The sequence below is a fragment of the Biomphalaria glabrata genome, chromosome 10 (genome assembly GCF_947242115.1).
Source record: "Biomphalaria glabrata chromosome 10, xgBioGlab47.1, whole genome shotgun sequence".
NCBI lineage: Eukaryota > Metazoa > Mollusca > Gastropoda > Planorbidae > Biomphalaria > Biomphalaria glabrata.
The window spans coordinates 36,698,131-36,717,588 of record NC_074720.1 but is presented as its reverse complement, the minus strand read 5'-3'; the positions used below and the strand labels follow the sequence as shown (position 1 = coordinate 36,717,588).

Below are 19,458 nucleotides of genomic sequence, written 5' to 3'. Positions count from 1 at the left end.
AGCGCGGGCCGCATAGGCTGTAGTGGCGAAAGGCAGGTCCTGATTGTGTCCGACTTTGAATCATGTTAGTGAAGGCCCTCTTTCTTTCATATAGCCTATATCTGGTTTTAATAAATATTGACTCAATTTAATTATTATAGTATAATTTATACTTTGATTGTTTGTATAGAAGTATGTCTTTCTACTGCCAGGCCAATCCTATCACACTATTTGTGCTAGACTTTGGATCATGCTATTGAAGGTCCGCTTTCATATATATTTCTGTTTTAATCAATATTTTACCATTGTTGGGTCTATTGTGTTCCAGCAAGAGACAAGATGTAAGCTGTGTACTAAATCAGGAAAAGGGGCAGGGCAATAGAAGTAAACAAACAATGTAGCTCCGCCCATAGGCACGCCCACCTTTATTCACAATTTCAAGACTCGAGCGAGGAGTACTGGGAAATGATGGATTAGAATGGATGGCAGTGGGGGGGGGGCAGCCGGGAAGAGATGATGGGGGAGGGATATGACCGAACGGACTGAGAGAGAGAGAGAGAAAGAGGAGAGAGCTATCGACGTGGTCAACGATTTGACCCTCCAAAAGTCGGCGAGGAAGAATTAAAAGCCCTGGCAAGCGTTTACACCTTCTAATCTCCCCTGGCGCCATCTGTGTGGGCAGAACTCAAGTGGGTTACTCTTTCTCTCTCCCCCCCCCCCCCACTCTCTTTTTTTCTTCTTGTTATTTTCTCAAATATATTTCCTTTGTAAAATGTATCTCAATTGTATTAATCTTTCCGGATAATGTATCACTCTCTCTTTTTCCCCCTCTTTCTCCATTCTCTTTTACTCTGTCTCTTTCTTTTTTTTTTGTATACTCTCTCTTTCTTTATTCTTCTTTACTCTGACTGTCTCTTTTTTTTTTTTTTCTACTCTCTTTCTTTATTCTCCTTTACTCTGACTGTCTCTTTCTTCATTTTTCTTTACTCTGACTGTCTCTTTCTTTTTTTTTTTCTACTCTCTCTTTCTTTATTTTTCTTTACTCTGACTGTCTCTTTCTTCATTTTTCTTTACTTTGACTGTCTCTTTCTTTATTCTTCTTTACTCTGACTGTCTCTTTCTTTTTTTTTTGTATACTCTCTCTTTACTTTCTTTTTTTTCCTTTTCTTTCTCGTCGTCTAAATTCTTTTTTTTTTTCTACTTTGCTACCTCATTCTTATCTTATCTTATAAATAAGAAAAGAGAAAACAACTACGCCCCACGCGTTCCATGTGTCGGTCTAGTCATGCATGCTAATCAGTATCTTAAACTTAAACTCTTCTAAGTCCTTGGTTTTCCTGGTTCAGTCAATCAGATCTTCAAATGTCTAGTGCATGAATTGTTTGTCTCTTTCCATATTCTATATTTGTTTTTTTTCCCTATAAAACAAATATTTATATGAACTTTCTAATATCAGTCTTATTCAAATATGACATAAAACTTCCATTCCCAATATTGGTCTAGTTCCAAAATGGTACCAAAAGTTATAAGATTGGCTGCCTTTAAACCAGCTTTATTAGCAATGCATCTACTCAATATGGTAGAAATATGAAATTGGTCCATGTTGTTCAACTGTAATTATCTTCATTACGATAAATACAACCTTAAATATAACTATAGCTATAAAATACCTTTGTCTGCATGATCTGCATCTGATGTTGGGGAATATTTTGGCTTTGCATAAGTTTGAGTAGTCGTATGAAACACTGCATTTATCCTCAATCCTGGGAACGAAGACATTGTCGTTGGATATACCAGTACAATAATATCTATAAGATCTATGGTGGATTTGGAAATTTAGGTACTGGAAATTTAGGCACCGCATATTTAGGCACCCGGACATTTGGCTATTAAAGAGTCTCTAATTTTCCGATGCCTAATTTTCCACCTTGTCAAAGAGTGCCTAATTTACCGGTGCCTAAATTTCCGGCTGCCCAAATGTCTGGGTACCTTTATTTCTGAGTGCCTTAATTTCCATAGCTTAAATATCCGGTGCCTAGATTTCCAGTGTTTAAATCTCCTAGATTCAAGATCTTTGCAGCTACACAAAATCAGTTTTTTTGATCGTATAAAAACTATATATATATATTTTTTTTATTTATTCGTTCTCGTTTCGTAATGGCGATTTGGAGTAAAGGGGAGGGAATCTTTTTGTTTAAGTGAACTGATTCACGCCCTTGTTTTAACTGAGCAGACTTTACAATTGATATCGTGATTATTTCAAATAAAAACTGTAATAATTACGTCTAGTGAAAGTCGGAGGGCGCCGGTCACAGGGACTGTTGTCGTGTCTTATCAGATAAATAGAAACTGCCAGCGGTTTCATTAAAGACCTGGAGGCTAGCTAGCAGTGAGTCAGTCAGTGTGTGATGATAAGCGCGTATAAGTGTCTGTGGGAGAATCCAGTACAAGAGAGAGTGTGAGGGAGAGAGAGAGAGAGAGAGGGAGAAACAGAGGGGGGGGGGAAAGGGAGAAATACTGAATGAGAAGGGATAAGGGCATGCACCGCGCCTGAATGTGTTATTGACCTAAATACTAGTCCAGTCCTATCAGTGGTTTAGCCCCTCCTTACCCCCTCCCTTAAGCCCCCATAACACACATACTTGACATCTGCAAGGATTGATACTAAGCGCGAAACAACTGCTACCAAATGACAAATGACATTAGGCCTACAAAAAATAACGACATTTAGAACTGAAGTGTGTCACTGCCAGCCTAAAGTAGTTGTAAAGTGACATGGTGACATGAACACAGGGCGGGACACAAAACTAAAATGTACAATACAAATTGTAAAAAAATTCATAAGGTAGGCAAATAAGCAGACATTTTCATTTTTAATAAATCATGATCTGTGTTTGCATTTGTCTGTTCTTTGGACAGCTGCGTGTGTGTGGGTAGGGGGGGTCTACTGTTTGGGCGGACATGGTTCCGGCCATAACTAACGCTCCGGCATTCGTCTCATTTTTAGAGATGATCCATAAGTCTCTTTGCTTTGCCATATCAGTCTGGCAGTGTAAGGAGCTGCGTGACATTGTCTTGCATGTCAATGACATAGAGTATAGAGTCTACAAATCTTATACCTATCTACCACATGTATATGTTATAGACCTAAATGTCGGGGGTGGCGCGGTGGCTGAGTGGTAAAGCGCTTGGCTTCCAAACCGGAGGATCCAGGGTTCGAATCTGCGAAGGCTGGGATTTTTTATTTCGGGATCTTTGGGGCGCCTCTGAGTCCAGCACAACGACAAACCGCCTGTTCCAACAAAATGCAGCCTCTCCCATTTCCCACCACCCAAAGAAATCACACAGACGACTAATCACTATATGTTTTCTTCACAACGTTAAAACTCTTTCTCTCCGTGATTATTTTTTCAAGTTTCGACAGAATTATTCTTTTTTCTCATTACTGTTTCACTACCTTGTTAATATTAAGCATCAATAGCTTTGTTGTTTGTTATCGGAAAATATTGTATTTGGTATAGAATTCAAGGGGAATGCATGCTCTTTTTATATAACACACAAAAATAAAGTTTATACAATTAAACATTAATTAATTTATATGAGATAAAATCAACGATGGTATCGTCAATTAGCAGAAAAATAGTTTAAAAAATTACGTCAATATCTATATCTTTACCAGGCTAGAAGAGAATTACTGCATCTGTGAAGGAGTGTGCCTGCCCAGATGTATCCTGTACTCTCACTACCTAGACTTCTGCCGGAAGGAGCACCTTTATCCAGCATGCGCAGCCACTTTTGGAAAGGTAATATCAAAAGATGTAGCCGTTTGTCGTCTCCCCCTATTTGTACCAACAGAGTGATCCAATTATAAGGAGCTAATTCTTTCCCTTTATCTAACTCTTTGCTGCTCTATCTTACCAGTTTCTGGCCTTATAAAAAAAAAAAAAAAAAAGCTACAGAATATAATATAGACCCTTTAAGTAATTAGACCAGGGGTGGGCAAATTACGGCCCGCGGGCCACATGCGGCCCGCCAAAGTTTTTATGCGGCCCGAAGACGCCTAAAGAAATCAGATGTTCCCACACATTACACATATAAAAATGCAAATATATTCAAATAAATAATTGTAAATATCTATAGATCTAGAAATTATTGAAACTTTTGATTCTTATCACTTTTTATGAAGAGGCTAAAGAAACATTGTCTTTAAACGTCATTCTGAAAAGTTTCAAGTAAACGAAAATTATCTAAAATGGCAATATTTCGAAACATTTTCAGTCAAAGACAAAAACAAGCCAGTATTTATTCAATTCTATCAAAAACTGTGTTGAAAGTGTTAGGTTGGCGTGTACAAGATGGCAAGTGTAACAACTAATGGAGCTGGTGCTTTGACTAAGAAAAACAGGCTTTATTTATAAAATAAAGCATTGAATATCAAATATATTGTTGGAATTGATTTCTCAATGATCTTATTATTGGAAAGGGCCAGCCTTAGGCATAGACAAACTACTTAGGGTCCCCAATTGGTGAGAAGCTTGTAGGTACCGGCCTATTGTTTTAGAGAAGAAATAGTCCTCAATGTTATTGTTGAAGTACAATAGGTTTTTAATAAATTGAATAATTTTACAGTTGTCGCTTTTTTTTTTAAATTTTATTTGAGGCCACCAAATTCACTTTGCCAAGGGCCTCCAATTATCTGCCGGCCATGACTTGGCAGTTCCAAGAAATACTTGAAGATTTGGAAGAAAACATTCCGATGTTCGGTAACACAGTAGCATCCGCTTGCCTGGAAGAATATGGAATCTCAAGGAAGAAATAGTTAGGTTCATTGAAGGCCATTGACTGTGACTTTGTTGCTAACATTTCTTATGAAGAGTTGAAGACAGACTTCATGTTTATCATCGGAGACATTGCAATGTTTTGTTTACAAATGAAATGTATGAGCATCTTAAATCTTTTCAAACAACGTTATTCCACTTCTCGAGCCAGCGAGTGAAATCGGGTCTTATCATTTTCCTTAGCTGAAAGGTGAAACTATTTCTAGTGAAATGGATGAAATTACAAGACTTATTTGGATGACTTGATTGTGGAATTAGAAAGCAAATTTTAGGACGTCAAGATTTTGGAACTAGTTTTCAATACCATCAGAGTCATGTGAGTCTGCTTCTTCTTGTCACGCATGATCTGCGCCACGGTTTTCTTATCGCCATTTGGCTGCTGTTGATGCAGCTTCAGTTGTTGCGGCCCATGGGCATGGGCATGGGCGTCGTCTCCGTTCTCCTGGTTGTCATCTTCTTCGTCTTCCTCACTTAGAATCGCCTTGCTCAGTAGGAGTCAAGTCTATCACATTTTGTACAAAGGAATCACGGACCCATTGGCTCTATCTCTTAATTTTAACAAGACACTTGAAAGTAGCCTATGCAATTAACTGCATTCTGAGATCTAATAACCTTATCATATTTTATAAATTACAGACGTTCGTTCATACAAAATAAGACTAATAGGCCCATCCATGTTCTGATGACACGAGGGAAGAAAGAGCATGGTATCAGATGATGACGTATGTTTGCCCCGCCCCTGACGATCACAACGTCTGTTTTACACATTTGTTTTCTTTGAGAAACCTTGACCTTTATGAAACGCCATCTGCCTTATTGCATTGACATAACATAAACACCGCGAGACTAATTTGTGTTTACATCAAAACGCAAGTTCGCGAAAATAGAAAGACGTCGCACGGCCATTGAGAGTGACACAACATCCTTGGATGTAACAAAAGTTACGAGTATAACTCCCCAGTGTGTTTGGTCAATGAGTTTGTCCCTCTCATATCTGTCACTGATTGTAAAAGCAAAACAGCTCCCACCCCTACCCCTAAAAAAAATTAAATTAAATAATTTTTCTGTTTTTCTTTTATGTTCGTGTTTTTTTTGTTTTTTTTTGGAGGGTCGAAAAGTACACATTTTAAAAAAGTACACATTTTTAAAAAGTACACATTTTTAAAAAGTACACATTTAAAAAAAGTACACATTTTTAAAAAGTACACATTTAAAAAAAGTACACATTTTTAAAAAGTACACATTTAAAAAAAGTACACATTTTTAAAAAGTACACATTTAAAAAAAGTACACATTTTTAAAAAGTACACATTTTAAAAAAAGTACACATTTAAAAAAAGTACACAGTTTAAAAAGTACAGTTTAAAAAAGTACACATTTAAAAAAAGTACACAGTTTAAAAAGTACAGTTTAAAAAAGTACACATTTAAAAAAAAGTACACATTTTAAACAAGAAAAACATAAAAAATACTTTAAAAAAAAAACAAAGCTTATATTAAGTGTCATTGTATCAATTATTTGGATCAGTGACGCAATTGTGCCCGCAATGTCCTATGATCCTATCACTTGACTGGACCAGTTGGGAAGGGGGAGAGAAGAAGGGGGTATCTTGGTGAATGTTTACATTATCGTTTGTTAAGCATAAAAAAATGTTCACTCATGGCTTAAGATTCCTTAAAGGGAGTTCAACTTATACCACCACATCTATAAAATACGATTTCTTTCCCTTGTTCAAGATACCAGACACAATAATTAATTACCAATAGTTAATTAACTAATTGGTTTTTTTTTTATTTATTTATTCTTGTGTTGTCAGGTAAAAGAAATAATTGTGCGAAATTTCAGTTCAACCCGAGATTGGGTTTGGGAGAAATAACTTGTACAAACTTTTTACCATGCAGACAGACGGAGGGAGTGAGTTGATATAAGCTTTGTAAACTAGAAAAACAAAAACATTTTATTGCTCATAAACACGAAACCATAAACACACACACACACGCGCGCATATGCTATAAGGGGTCTGTCAGACCAAACGCCCACTGCACGCTTGAGATGTGACCCGAAAGTTTCGGCCAAACAGGGTCATTCTCCCCAATCTACTGTTCGCGTCTGGCTTGGGGGGAGTTTCTTTTACATCTCTACCAGACTGCTGGCCAAACACCCGAGCCAGCAGGCCGGCAACAAGGACATTCATCATGTTATCCGGTGTTAGTTACATGCGCACTAAGGTAGATTGCAAAGGGGAGCTAATTGACAGAAGTAAGAGACTTATTATCGTCTGGGAGCCAAACTCAATAAACCAGGTCAAGATGACATCATATGGAGTTCTATAAATAGCTACACTCTAAATATCCCTTGTATCACTTAATATGCGCGGGAAATAAGGAGACAGAAGAATCTTTGTTTTATTTTCATATTTTGTTTATTTGTTTGGTTAAGGCCCTTGGGGGGGGGGATCTTTATTAAGTTTTTTTTTCTTTTCTTTGTTAACCAGTTTACAGAGGGAATTATTAATAGAAATTCAAAAAGTCCAAATGTTTACTTAACTTTCAGTATTCTAGTTTAGTTGAAATCTCTAAAAGTTTACAGGCTCTTCGGACAATGAACTTTGATGGCTAAGCTATGAGAGATTTCATTCCCTTCCTTCCAATTGTAAGAAGAAAATGTGGTCCTCAACCCAATGGGCCTTCTCCGCTACTGCTTCCTTCCAATTGTAAGAAGAAAATGTGGTCCTCAACCCAATGGGCCTTCTCCGCTACTGCTTCCTTCCAATTGTAAGAAGAAAATGTGGTCCTCAACCCAATGGGCCTTCTCCGCTACTGCTTCCTTCCAATTGTAAGAAGAAAATGTGGTCCTCAACCCAATGGGCCTTCTCCGCTACTGCTTCCTTCCAATTGTAAGAAGAAAATGTGGTCCTCAACCCAATGGGCCTTCTCCGCTACTGCTTCCTTCCAATTGTAAGAAGAAAATGTGGTCCTCAACCCAATGGGCCTTCTCCGCTACTGCTTCCTTCCAATTGTAAGAAGAAAATGTGGTCCTCAACCCAATGGGCCTTCTCCGCTACTGCTTCCTTCAAATTCAATGTCTCCCTCCACCACCTTTTTTTCAAGCAAAAAAAAAAACATACTTAAAAAAACAACAACAAAGTTTATATAACGGAAAGAACTGCACATTTAAAACAATATGTCTCAATAATGTATGATTTATCTCCCTTTTTCTACACCAAACAAAGTCTTCATTAATTACCACTTATTAATTAATTAATTGTTAATTTTTTTCATTGATTCATGTTTTGTTAGGGACAATTAATAATTGTGCAAAGTTTCAACTTGATCTGAGAACGGGAGGGGGCAAAAAAAAAAACGTGCACAAAATTTGTACCAGACAGACAGACAGACAGACGGAGTGTGTTGTTATAAGCTTTATATCCATGTTGCGGTGCTATACGACCAAACGATGCGCCTGCCCGCAAGACATTACGAAGCCGCAGAGGTTCAGCTCCATTGGACGCGACGATTTTTTTGGCTGTGACACGTAATGGAAATGTATGACCTCCTTGTCTAAAAAGGTTTTAAGTACTACTGCAGGGCCGGACTTAGATAATTGGAAGCCTTAAGCGAATAGAATTAGTGAAAAAAAAAATATACAGCTAAAAAAATATGCAATTTATTAAAACCCTATTGTACTCCAATAACTTTGAGGACAAGTTTCGTTAGTTCATCACTTAAGACCACACACCATATACTATGCGAGGTCCACAGTCCACACCAATCTGAAGCCCTAGGCGGCTGCCTGGTTTGCATATGACTAAGACCGGCCCTGCCCTTGGACTCAAATTGAGATCAGTCTCTATTATGATGGAAAATGTGGAAGATAATGTTTCTATTCTCCAGCTAGGATGACCAACCAATCTCTCCGCACTCGCTGTATGGATCATTGTGTGAACCTCTCTACGTAGAAATCTCATTCATAAATATACGTCTAATACATGGTACATCTTTAAGGACAAACAACATGAATAAAAAAAAAATTACGACATTCTCAATCTCTAGAGACCTCTTTTCGACACTTGGACAGATGACTTAGATTCAAATACTTTCGTGTCTTAGAGCCGCAATAATCTGGCCTTGCTGCTCCTCGAAGGGGCGTGGGGGGGGGGGGGGGGTTCACAGAGTACAAAAGGGAAATAATCCATGTTGAAAGATCCAGTTATATTTCCTTCTGCTTGTCGAGACAAAGTATTATTACAAAGATTTTCTTTTGTGTTCTAGCATTTAGCACTAATGTTGATACGTAATTAAATGAAACGATTCATTAGCAACAATTAATGCGTAAAACTTTGACTTGAAAATTGAAATAAAATAAGACGCCATGTAAGAAAAAAAAATGTTTTAAGATATTCAGAACTAATCATAATATTACAATTAAATTCATTCTGCGGCCAGAAGGCTACGTAGGCTACTTACCCAAATTTACTTCCTAACACTGAACTTTAAGTTTCTAAAAAACAAATACAAAACACAACCAGAATACCAAAGTATTGATCAGCTTATATTGTATTGAAGTTTGTAAGAAGAAGTGTATACTTTGAAGTATGTTTTTCTTGGAATAAATTAATGAACAAAGACATCTGTTCTTGCTAAATTTTATTAGATAACTTTTCATATTTAGAGACTTAGAGAAGAACTTTATTGAAAACACATTAATTCAATCTTTTAATGTAGCGATCTTTAACTATAAGCAAATACTTTTTTTAAAAGACATTTTAATATTTGATTTTTTTTTTCAGACCATTCGTCAGAAGTTTCCGCATTTAACCACACGACGTTTGGGAACACGAGGCCATTCAAAGTAAGAAGTAATTTGTCAAAGTAATCTATTATTTCTAGTGTCGTCTTTCTCCCTGACAGTCACACGACGTGCACTACAGTTATTTAGTCAAACGTTGGTAAACATGCTTGTTTTAGATGTTTCGGATGTTTCTTCCTTTGAAGATAATCGACATCCTATTCCTAGCCCAAAAACTCCCGCAGGATGGCTGCGGGATGGGTCTGAACCCAAGACCATCGTGACATCAGTCCAGCGCTGCAGTCCTCCTGCGATGTTTTGTGTTTTTTTGTTCATAGAAGAAACCTGTGTATAATGTTCGGGCGAATTACGAACCAAGGCGTTCAACTCGCCGATAAACAAGTGAATTACGAACCGAGGCGTTCAACTCGCCGATAAACAAGTGAATTACGAACATAGGCGTTCAACTCGCCGATAAACAAGTGAATTACGAACATAGGCGTTCAACTCGCCGATAAACAAGTGAATTACGAACATAGGCGTTCAACTCGCCGATAAATAAGTGAATTACGAACCGAGGCGTTCAACTCGCCGATAAACAACGAAACAAAGGTACAAGAGTGAAAGGTCTAAAGACACAAGTACAAACGGTTAACTTATTTTTATGTTTAATGTACCACAGTCGAGTCTCAAAGCTAATAGACGTTAGTACTGTAAAAAAAAAACTACGCAAACAATGTGTACTAACTTTTTTAAATAACGTCACTATTAGTGTCACTTTCAAAGTTGTCTCCTTTGGTGCGCCACTAACTAGTATTACACTGCATAGGAAGAAAGTTCGTGGTATTCTAACTCCAAATCAAAGCATTATCAATTAAAGCCTACTGCTAATACCACTTGGCCTGATACGAGGTCATTTGGTTTATTATAGATCCTTAAAGAACACATTTTATCGACCAGTATAAAATAAATAGGAAGTTTACTTAAAAAAACAACAAACAAACAAACACAAACAAATATTAAACAATTAAACACATGATAAATTAGACATTTCCGAAAATAGTAAAATTCATTTTGTATATAGTGGTTCTCTTCTGTTTATAGTTTCAATATAGATTTACGTGATACTTCCAGGGCATTAAAAGTGGCATAACTATAATCGACTATATAATCTCTCCTCTATTTACTGGGTTATTGTCTGCACTGCTTGCCTAGTTCTAAATCCAATCATATGACACCCTCGTTAACCTTCTGGCACAGAATAAGATGAGCTTTACCTCATCTGCCCTGTACATCGCTAAGTTTAAAAGGAAGGGGGAGGTATCTTTTGCACTATTTTCATTTTTTTTTTGTTTTAACATCTTCCCCCCCCCCTTTTTTTTTTTACTCCTAACACTTGCCACATTCCCCTAGCCAGGGGTCGGCAGCCTTTTGAGTCGGAAGAGCCAAAAATTACAACTTACAAAATTTCAACGTTTCTAAAGAGCCACAAAAAATTTTTTCTTCCGAACACTTCGTTAAGAATTCTTTCAACTGACGATGGTAGAGTGCTTTTAACAAGATGCTGTTATAAATCTTGATTAACAAATTCATGACCTCAACTATTTCGGCCGGAAATGTTTGAACACAAAGCGCTTCTTGGTATGTTATGCAATGAAACGTAAAACTTTCATTGTTTAATTTTGCTCCAAAGAATCGTAGTTGCCCCTTTATTTTTTCCTGTCATACTTCTGGTTCCATCTGTTTCTATTGAAACGATTTATTTATATCGATTTTATTGTCTTCAGTGTATTTTCGCACAACATTAGCTCTATCTTTTCCTCTGGTTTGTCACGAGAGAGGTAGCAATCCTAGAAGTTATTCTTTTGAAACTTGGGAAGACATATACCTGACAAAAAGACCAACTTGTGCTGTGTCTTTTATGTCATAAGACTCATTTATATCACGTGATAAGGCAGAAGAAAATTGAATATCTTCCACCTGCTAATATGTTACATTCCAAGACATGGAGAGGGGTGCAGTGAAAAGCGAGTACAAGTGGCTGAGAGATAGAATCGAATCTGAACAATTTTTAAAAAGTTGTTTTTTTTTCAATAAAATAAATAATATTTGCTCATGGAACTAAAGAGCAGCAGCTTAACATACAAAGAGCCGCATGTGGCTCGCGAGCCGCAGGCTGCCGACCCCTAACCTAGACCATAGGGTGTTCACATTGCTTCCCATTCTGTGACTTGTTGAAGCACAAATTTATAATAGTCTTGAGACGCCACTTAGTATAAATTAAACCAGTCCTGTTTTACTTTCCCACTGCTTGTCCAGATATCACTACTACGGGATTGGTATAAAAGAGACCAGCCAGTACTATCATTCAGTCTACTCTGGTAAAGGACTTACAAGGTGAGTACCGAGAATAAGTTTACTTTGCATCTATTGTTTCGACACAGCTGATGATATTACACTATAAAAGGATGCACCAATAACTAGTATGTAAAAGAGGGGTAACTCGTAATATATATACTGCCTATTTAACAATCAGATTGCTTCCCTCGCAGATCTAAAAAAATATTTTTATAATTCATTCTTCTTTAACCGATTCTAACTCCTCTTGCAATTGCTACCCTTACAGATATTTCAGGAACAAAAGTCAGATTATTTTTCAGACGATTGCATATTGTATAGAACAATAAAACCAACACAAGATACAGAAATTTTACAAACAGAATTAGATGATTTATAGAAATGGGAATCAAATTGAAGCGTGAAAAATGTCTGTTGTTAAGAGTAGCAAAAAAACTAAAATAATGGAATTTCACTTATCGTATTCATGGTAAACCAGTAACACAGACTAAAAACACAAAATACCTAGGGAAAACAGTCATGGAATCCCCACATTTCTAGAACAATAAAAATATATCAAACAATGCATTTTAAGGTTTATTAAAATAAATTTCTATAAATCAAATAAGAACATAAAACTAAAATGGTATTTAACCTTGGTTAGGCCAATAATAGAATATGTATCCTCCGTTAGGGACCCCTCAGCTCAAGAAAACATTAAGAAACTGGAACAGACACAAAATAGAGCATTCCAACTGCTGTTTCTTTTAATTACTTTATTTTTAAGTTACAATGCTATTATAAATAGAATCGTATAAATATAAAATACAAACGTATTGACAACAGTATTCCAGTGGTTTGGACATTCCCGACTCACGAGCTAGTAGATGGCTGAAAGCACACCGGCAACCAACGCCATTTTCTTATTACTTTGTCAGGCTTACCATCCGGGACTCGCCATTATTGAAACGGTCCCTTGACGAACGACGCATGGGGACTCTCTTACAACCCCAGGCAGTGAAATGGGAACGCTCTCGCGTTCTTTGGGCACCCCCAATGGAGTTTTGTTTTGCTCCCCTTTTGCCTAGTCGTTTTCTCTTATGACGGTTTCCATCCGGGCGCCAATTAGGTCAGGGCATCTTTCCCTAGTCAATTACGTAGAGCAACTTCTGGCTGCAGAAGTTCTCTGGGAACAGCTCTCACGAGGATTGCGGGACACACATTTGATACCTTAAAACTAATTTTTTTTGTATTATTTATTTTACAGATTTTCGGGATGCAAGTTAAAAAACGAGGTCAGTGAGGTCAAAATAACTTTCTCTTGTATGTGTGTATTTGTGTGTGTGTATTTGTGTGTGTGTATTTGTGTGTGTGTGTGTGTGGTATTGTTACAATATGCAATGTCAATGTAAATATTTTTATTTCTAAGATACTTGACTATTTTACCAAATGAAACCACCTCTACATAAATATTAACTATGAACATATACCAAATAGGATAAAGTCCTAAATTGTCGAAACAGCAAGCTAATCTGCATATTTACCATCCTAAATATCTAGCGGTACATTTTCTGCGAATTTTCCACAAGGGTTCCAGACTACCGATTGTAGTTTTCCGGTACAAAGAAAAAAAAACTTAACATTTCTTTTTCTTGCGATTTTTTAAGTTCATTTTAGATATCATCCGAATAATATTTTTTTTTCCTAGACCAGCATTGAAGATTGCCTAAAAATGCAAATTAAGAAATAATATTGCCGCTGCCAAGAGGGAAAATATGTTAACTACGTTTTGTGCACGTGTAACCATATTAATTGAATTGTTACATAGATGTTATAAAACGGGACCTCAGATCAGTGAACATCAAAACTGACCATTGGGAAGACTTAGCTCTAGACCGCACCAGATGGAGAGAGACAGTGACCAAGTAAGCTATAGACAGAGAAAAAGCATGGGCCTCAGCTCTGGAAGAAAAACTTACAATGCGAGAGATGGTCAGCTTCTCTACCACCGAAGTGAGAGCCGCCTTAACCTGCGATATCTGTGAAAGGGAGTGTCTCTCCATAATAGGGCTCCACAGTCACACGAGGAAGTGTGCGAGATGAACCATAGTCGTTCTACGACTGAAGGAGGCCAACAATAACAACAACCCTATTAAATTCATGCTAACTTATGTTTTTTGTTTTGTTTTGTTTGAGTGTAGGCCTGCATTTGTTCTCCCCCTATCTCTGTTGCAGGGAGGATTCACCAGAAAGTATTCACTAAGTTCTAAAACAGGAACTCTCTTGCCTGACTTTCCGAATGCCAAGTTTCTGATCCTGCCTAATTCCTTGCCCAGAGAGAAGGTGCGTCTAATAATGCCTAGATGATATTTACATTTATCTCTCTCTCTCTCTCTCTGTCACTCACACACACACACACACAAACACCCATACACACATGAAAATCATTCCAATGGTTGAGCAAACAAGTTAAAATGTTTTATGGATAACAATCTTAGAGAATCAAAATACATAGGTCAGACTAATTTGAGGTTAACAACTTACATTCTCCTTCCCCATTCGTTAACAATATATTTTTTTTCTATGTTGCAAAGTAATGGACCTCACTCACCAATCGTAAACAAGCAACATTTAGCCACGTCATTCTCTATCTCTTCTATACAAATTAATTAATCCATAAGGACAGTCACGTGATACGTTTTTTTTTCATTGTTTTATCAATTTTATCACGTGGCTCAATGTTGTTTGTTTACGATTGGTGAATGAGGTCCATTCCCCCACTGTCTTAGGTTGCCTTTTTTTAACAGACCAACATGCGCAATAAAATGTCATGTTGACACAAATGAGCTCATTTTTGAATAATAAGAAACACAGAGGCCGCGAAAGATTTTCTTTTTGCAAAATGAACTGTGTTAAGTCTCCTTAGCAACAAGTCATTTTTAACTTGTGTAAAATCAGAAAAATGCTATGTTGTGTTAGGAAAATGTTATAGACATGTTCCTTTAGCAAAACAGTAGATTTCATTAGAAAATTTCAGATGTTATTATCATTATCATATGCAACATTTGAAACATGTCACATGTCATGCTAGGTGTCCATTATTTCAGGTGGAGACGCTCATTATGATGTACAAGACACACTGTCAATGTATTCTTGACACAGCCATCAACGGAAATTTTGAAGAGGTCAGTTATTTACTTTTACAGTTTGAGAACTCCTTTAATGCACCAATCGACCTAAACAGTTTTTATAGGAAAATAGATTTTTTCAATTATCTTTTTTTTAAATTTCTTTATGACGTTTTAAAATTTAGCCAGAGGTGGACTTATAAAATAAACATGGGGTAAACTAACCCGAGTGGAACTCTTCCGAAACAAATGTTTATTGTAGGCCTACGTCGCCTTGCTCTCTCTCTCTTACTCTCTCTCACACTCTCTCTATCTATCTCTCTCACACTCTCTCTCTCTCTCTCTCACTCTCTCTATCTCTCTCTCTGACTCTCTCTCTCTCGCTCACTCACTCTCTCTTTATAAACTTGATTTTGTCCAATGTGTAAAGAGCACGTCTGTATTCAAACAAGTATTTACTCATTAGAAAGTAACAAATGTATCTTTTTACAATTTAGCTTAAACATTGATCGGCAGGCATTGACATTATATCTTAAACTCATTAACCTAATGGAGCTAAATTAATTCTAATAGAAGGTTCATCACTCTACCAAAATATAGCCATAAAATCTTTCTCTTGTTTATCTCCCCTGGGTGTAGATACAGAACTTCCTTCTTCACTTCTGGCAAGGTCTACCCGAACACTTGCTGAGTCTCGTGGAGAATGACGTCATTGTAGACATTCTCTGTGTGTGTGACTCCATACTCTACAAGGTGTTTATATATATATATATATTTATTTATTTATTTATTTTTTATGTGTTTATGGATAACAAAAGCTTTGGTCATTTTGTTTTGGTGTGATTACAATTTGTGTCTTTAGGAGATATGTCACATTGAAACTTTCTGAAAAATTACATTTTGGTCAGATAAAAATGATGCTAAATTAGATTTAAAAACAAAAATTTTATAAATGGCACGCTGGCAATACTCTTAGAAATAACCAACCATGTTCTGCTGGAGGCCGGTGTAGACAGTATATTCGACAACTGCGCATAGTCGAACATTTATACCTCATTGGGAACGACTCATGCCAAAGGAGAACGGCCTAACAGAAGTGACATTTGTAAGCGCTATAAAGATGTACTCAGTTGCCATTTCACTGACACTGGCATAGAGAAAAGTAGCTGTCAGCAGCAGGCCTCTGAAAGAAACAGTTCAGGAGCTCTCATGAAGGCCGCGGGACACACATTTGCGGCTCGAATATAAGCCCTTGTACAAGACAGAGGCAGAAAAAGTAAAAACAAATAATAAAGTAAATGGACCCCCAGGCAGACCACGGCTTTGTCTGTGTCAGATGCAGGTCGCTACTGGGTTTGCGTAGTCATGTGAAACATTTCACTTATGTAATCTTCGGAATCGCAGACATTGTCTTTATAAACTTAACCTCAAAGTGATGAACTATGACAACGTTTCGTCCTGGAGACAACTTCAAAATGCCAACCAGTGTTAATGAGAAATGAGAACGAATGTTAAAACAACTTCAAATTTACATAATTTACATAAATGATCAACTTAATTGCGTTAATTAAACTATCTGTTTGTTGTTTGTTTTATATGTTTCGGATGTTCCTTCTGAGTTGAAGATAGTTTACTTCCTAGTCCAAACCTCCCTCAGGACGACGGGGGATGGGAGCGGGCAGGGCTTGAACCCAGGATCATCGATAAATCCAAACGACAGTCCAGCGCGCAAACCGCACGACCAGGCAGCCATCCAGATGACTGCATGATAAAAAGAACAATAAAAACTACAGAAGTCACAGAAATGGGAATCAAATTGGAGGTGTGTGTGTCGTCCAGAAAGTATTTTTCTCCTATCCAAGCAGCTAGAGTGTCCAAAGGAGCAAACTAATATTAAATGGCTCCAGATGAACACCACTAACAGTAAACTTGTGTGTGCCTCAAGGGACAGTCTAATGTACCAAAATGACCTACGCAATTGACATACTAATTGGATTACTTCGGGAACAAAAATTACACTATTTGCAGATGATTGGATAATATATAGAACAAAAAAACAACACAAGATACAGAAATTTTACAAAAAGAATTAGAAGAATTACAGAAATATGAATCAAACTGGAGCATGTATTACTAATCGCAAAAATGTCAATAATTAACATAAAAAAATTTTTTTAAAATTATTTATCTTTTTCATGGTAAAAAAGGTACACAAACTAAAAACTCAAAATACATATGTGTTAAAATAAATGAAGAAGAAATTATAATTCAGATATTTACGACATTATTTCAAAAATCTACCAAAGTATAGTGTATATTAAAAGAAATGTTTATAAATTAAAAAAAAAACAAGATTAAACTAAAATAATATTTAATCTTGTTTAGACTACTATTAGAATATGCATCCTCTGTTTGGCACACGAGATAACATAGAGAAACCAGAACAGATGCAATCCGTGAGATCGATAACAAATGAATATTCACTTTGGACTAGAGTAACGCCATATTTAAATCACTCAACTTTGAGGCTCTTCAAGACAGAAGACTAAAAAGTAAAGTAGCAATAACACTGAGACTTAACTTACAAATACAAAAAAAGCAAACTAATAAAGTACTCAGAAAGACACAAAGATAGAGGCATATTTCTTATTCCTAATGCTGGGACATAGTCGTACAAGTGATCCATCTTCCCCAGTGATATAAAAGCATAGAACGGGCTGTTTGAATAAGCCAGGAAAACCAATGATTTAGCAGAGTTTAAATCTCTAATTAACATACACGACTAGATTAACACATTTGATGTGATTATCCTGTTTCAAAGGAACGTCTGTAACTTATAAGATAAGAAGATCAGTGCAAACAATTAGGGAAACGTGTGTATCTGATAACAGAAGTGTGTGCATTTATTGATTCTGAATTCTCTAACAAGAGGTTGACTTTATAATCTCCAGGTGCTAACTGATGTACTGATCCCCTCGACCATGCAAGAGATGCCAGAAATGTAAGTAGAGCCCATTCAGTGATATAATGAACATATGGACATTCAATTTGTAGGACGGTTGTAGGCAAAGAATGTGAGGCCAGTATTACAGTCCGAAGACTGGACAAAGCAATCACAGGAACTACTTGCAGACGTGACATGACTTAAGTCTTCCCTGTAGAACATGACGTTTAGTTACATTTTAACAAACAATCTCATGTAATCCATTATGTCTTAAAATACACTAAACACTTTTACTTCAATATACAACTCTACTCTGTACATGACTCTTTTAGCCCTTTAGTACTTGGTTAACTTTCAAACTTAAGTTGTTACATGTTCATCAATTTCACTTTATTAATTCAATTCATAAAACTTTATTCATCAACTTATTAAGTGACTATATCAACTGTTACTAATATACTATCTACAGCAACTGACTAAATTGACTGACTGCATCAGCTGTTACCAACAGACTATCTACAGCAACTGACTGCACTGACTGAACTTCATCCACTTATTTCGTCGACTGACTAAACTCTCGACCATACTTACGGTCGTACATAAACTTTTGTTCATTATTTACAATTCGATGCTCTGTATTTAACAAAGTCCCCCAAAGTACAATAAGATTTTATCTGTGACAAGCCTTATTAGGGTTTAAAAAATGGGCAGAGCAGGGAACGAGACTAGAGTGCAGGTTCCGGCTGTTCCCATACGTCCAGATCATTTTAAACAAATATAAATTCGAAAATCATTGAAACAAATCAGGCAAAGAACTATGTATAAAAATTTAAATATTTTAAAAAAATAATTAACTATGTATAATTTTTAGTTATTACACCTGAAAATCTCTGAAAATATTCTGATAAATAGCTAGCGCATTTGATTCTGTAAGAAATTTTGTTGTTAAACTGTGTTAATGAAATGTGATTGTTAAATATTTATAATAAAACAAAAATTATCCATCGACCACGCCCTTTGATTTTTCTAAACTATTTAACATTATAAACTCGTTTGAAAATTCCAAGACGTCCCAAAACCAATTTTTTAAAAGTTGTAGACGCTAACCTATTTTTCTCATGTCATGTCTTGACCTTCAGATTACTTTGCAATATTCGAAACTTCGCCAAACACTGGGAGAGCTGGGTATCGTCTGCCCTCGAGAATCTCCCAGACAGACTCCTGGAGCAGAAGTTGCAGGTGGCCAGAAGGTTTGCCCAGTCACTGAAGAGGCAAACTTCCTTCCTTCACCTGGCCCAGGTACGTCACACACTGTCAGACGACGAAAACATATTGTGTGCGCTTTTGTGTTTCTTGATAAAATAAACTAGTTACATTCATAAGGTTCCCCCTTTCAGACCATAGGGCAGATAATGTAAAGGTCATCTGTTTCTGTGGTCTATGG

The 19,458-nt window shown here is 36.7% G+C and overlaps 1 protein-coding gene across 1 annotated transcript in view; it reads left to right on the top strand.

Moving 5' to 3' along the window:
* The window catches only part of LOC106072329 (DNA-binding protein RFX6-like), a 58,598-nt gene that overhangs the window by 26,346 nt on the left and 12,794 nt on the right, over positions 1-19,458 (top strand). The window contains exons 4-12 of the mRNA XM_056045292.1: positions 3,659-3,782; positions 9,607-9,668; positions 11,925-12,002; positions 13,210-13,237; positions 14,178-14,285; positions 15,050-15,127; positions 15,710-15,823; positions 18,022-18,071; positions 19,154-19,313. Of these exons, the coding sequence (XP_055901267.1) occupies positions 3,659-3,782; positions 9,607-9,668; positions 11,925-12,002; positions 13,210-13,237; positions 14,178-14,285; positions 15,050-15,127; positions 15,710-15,823; positions 18,022-18,071; positions 19,154-19,313 (802 nt within the window). The remainder of the gene's footprint in view (positions 1-3,658; positions 3,783-9,606; positions 9,669-11,924; positions 12,003-13,209; positions 13,238-14,177; positions 14,286-15,049; positions 15,128-15,709; positions 15,824-18,021; positions 18,072-19,153; positions 19,314-19,458) is intronic.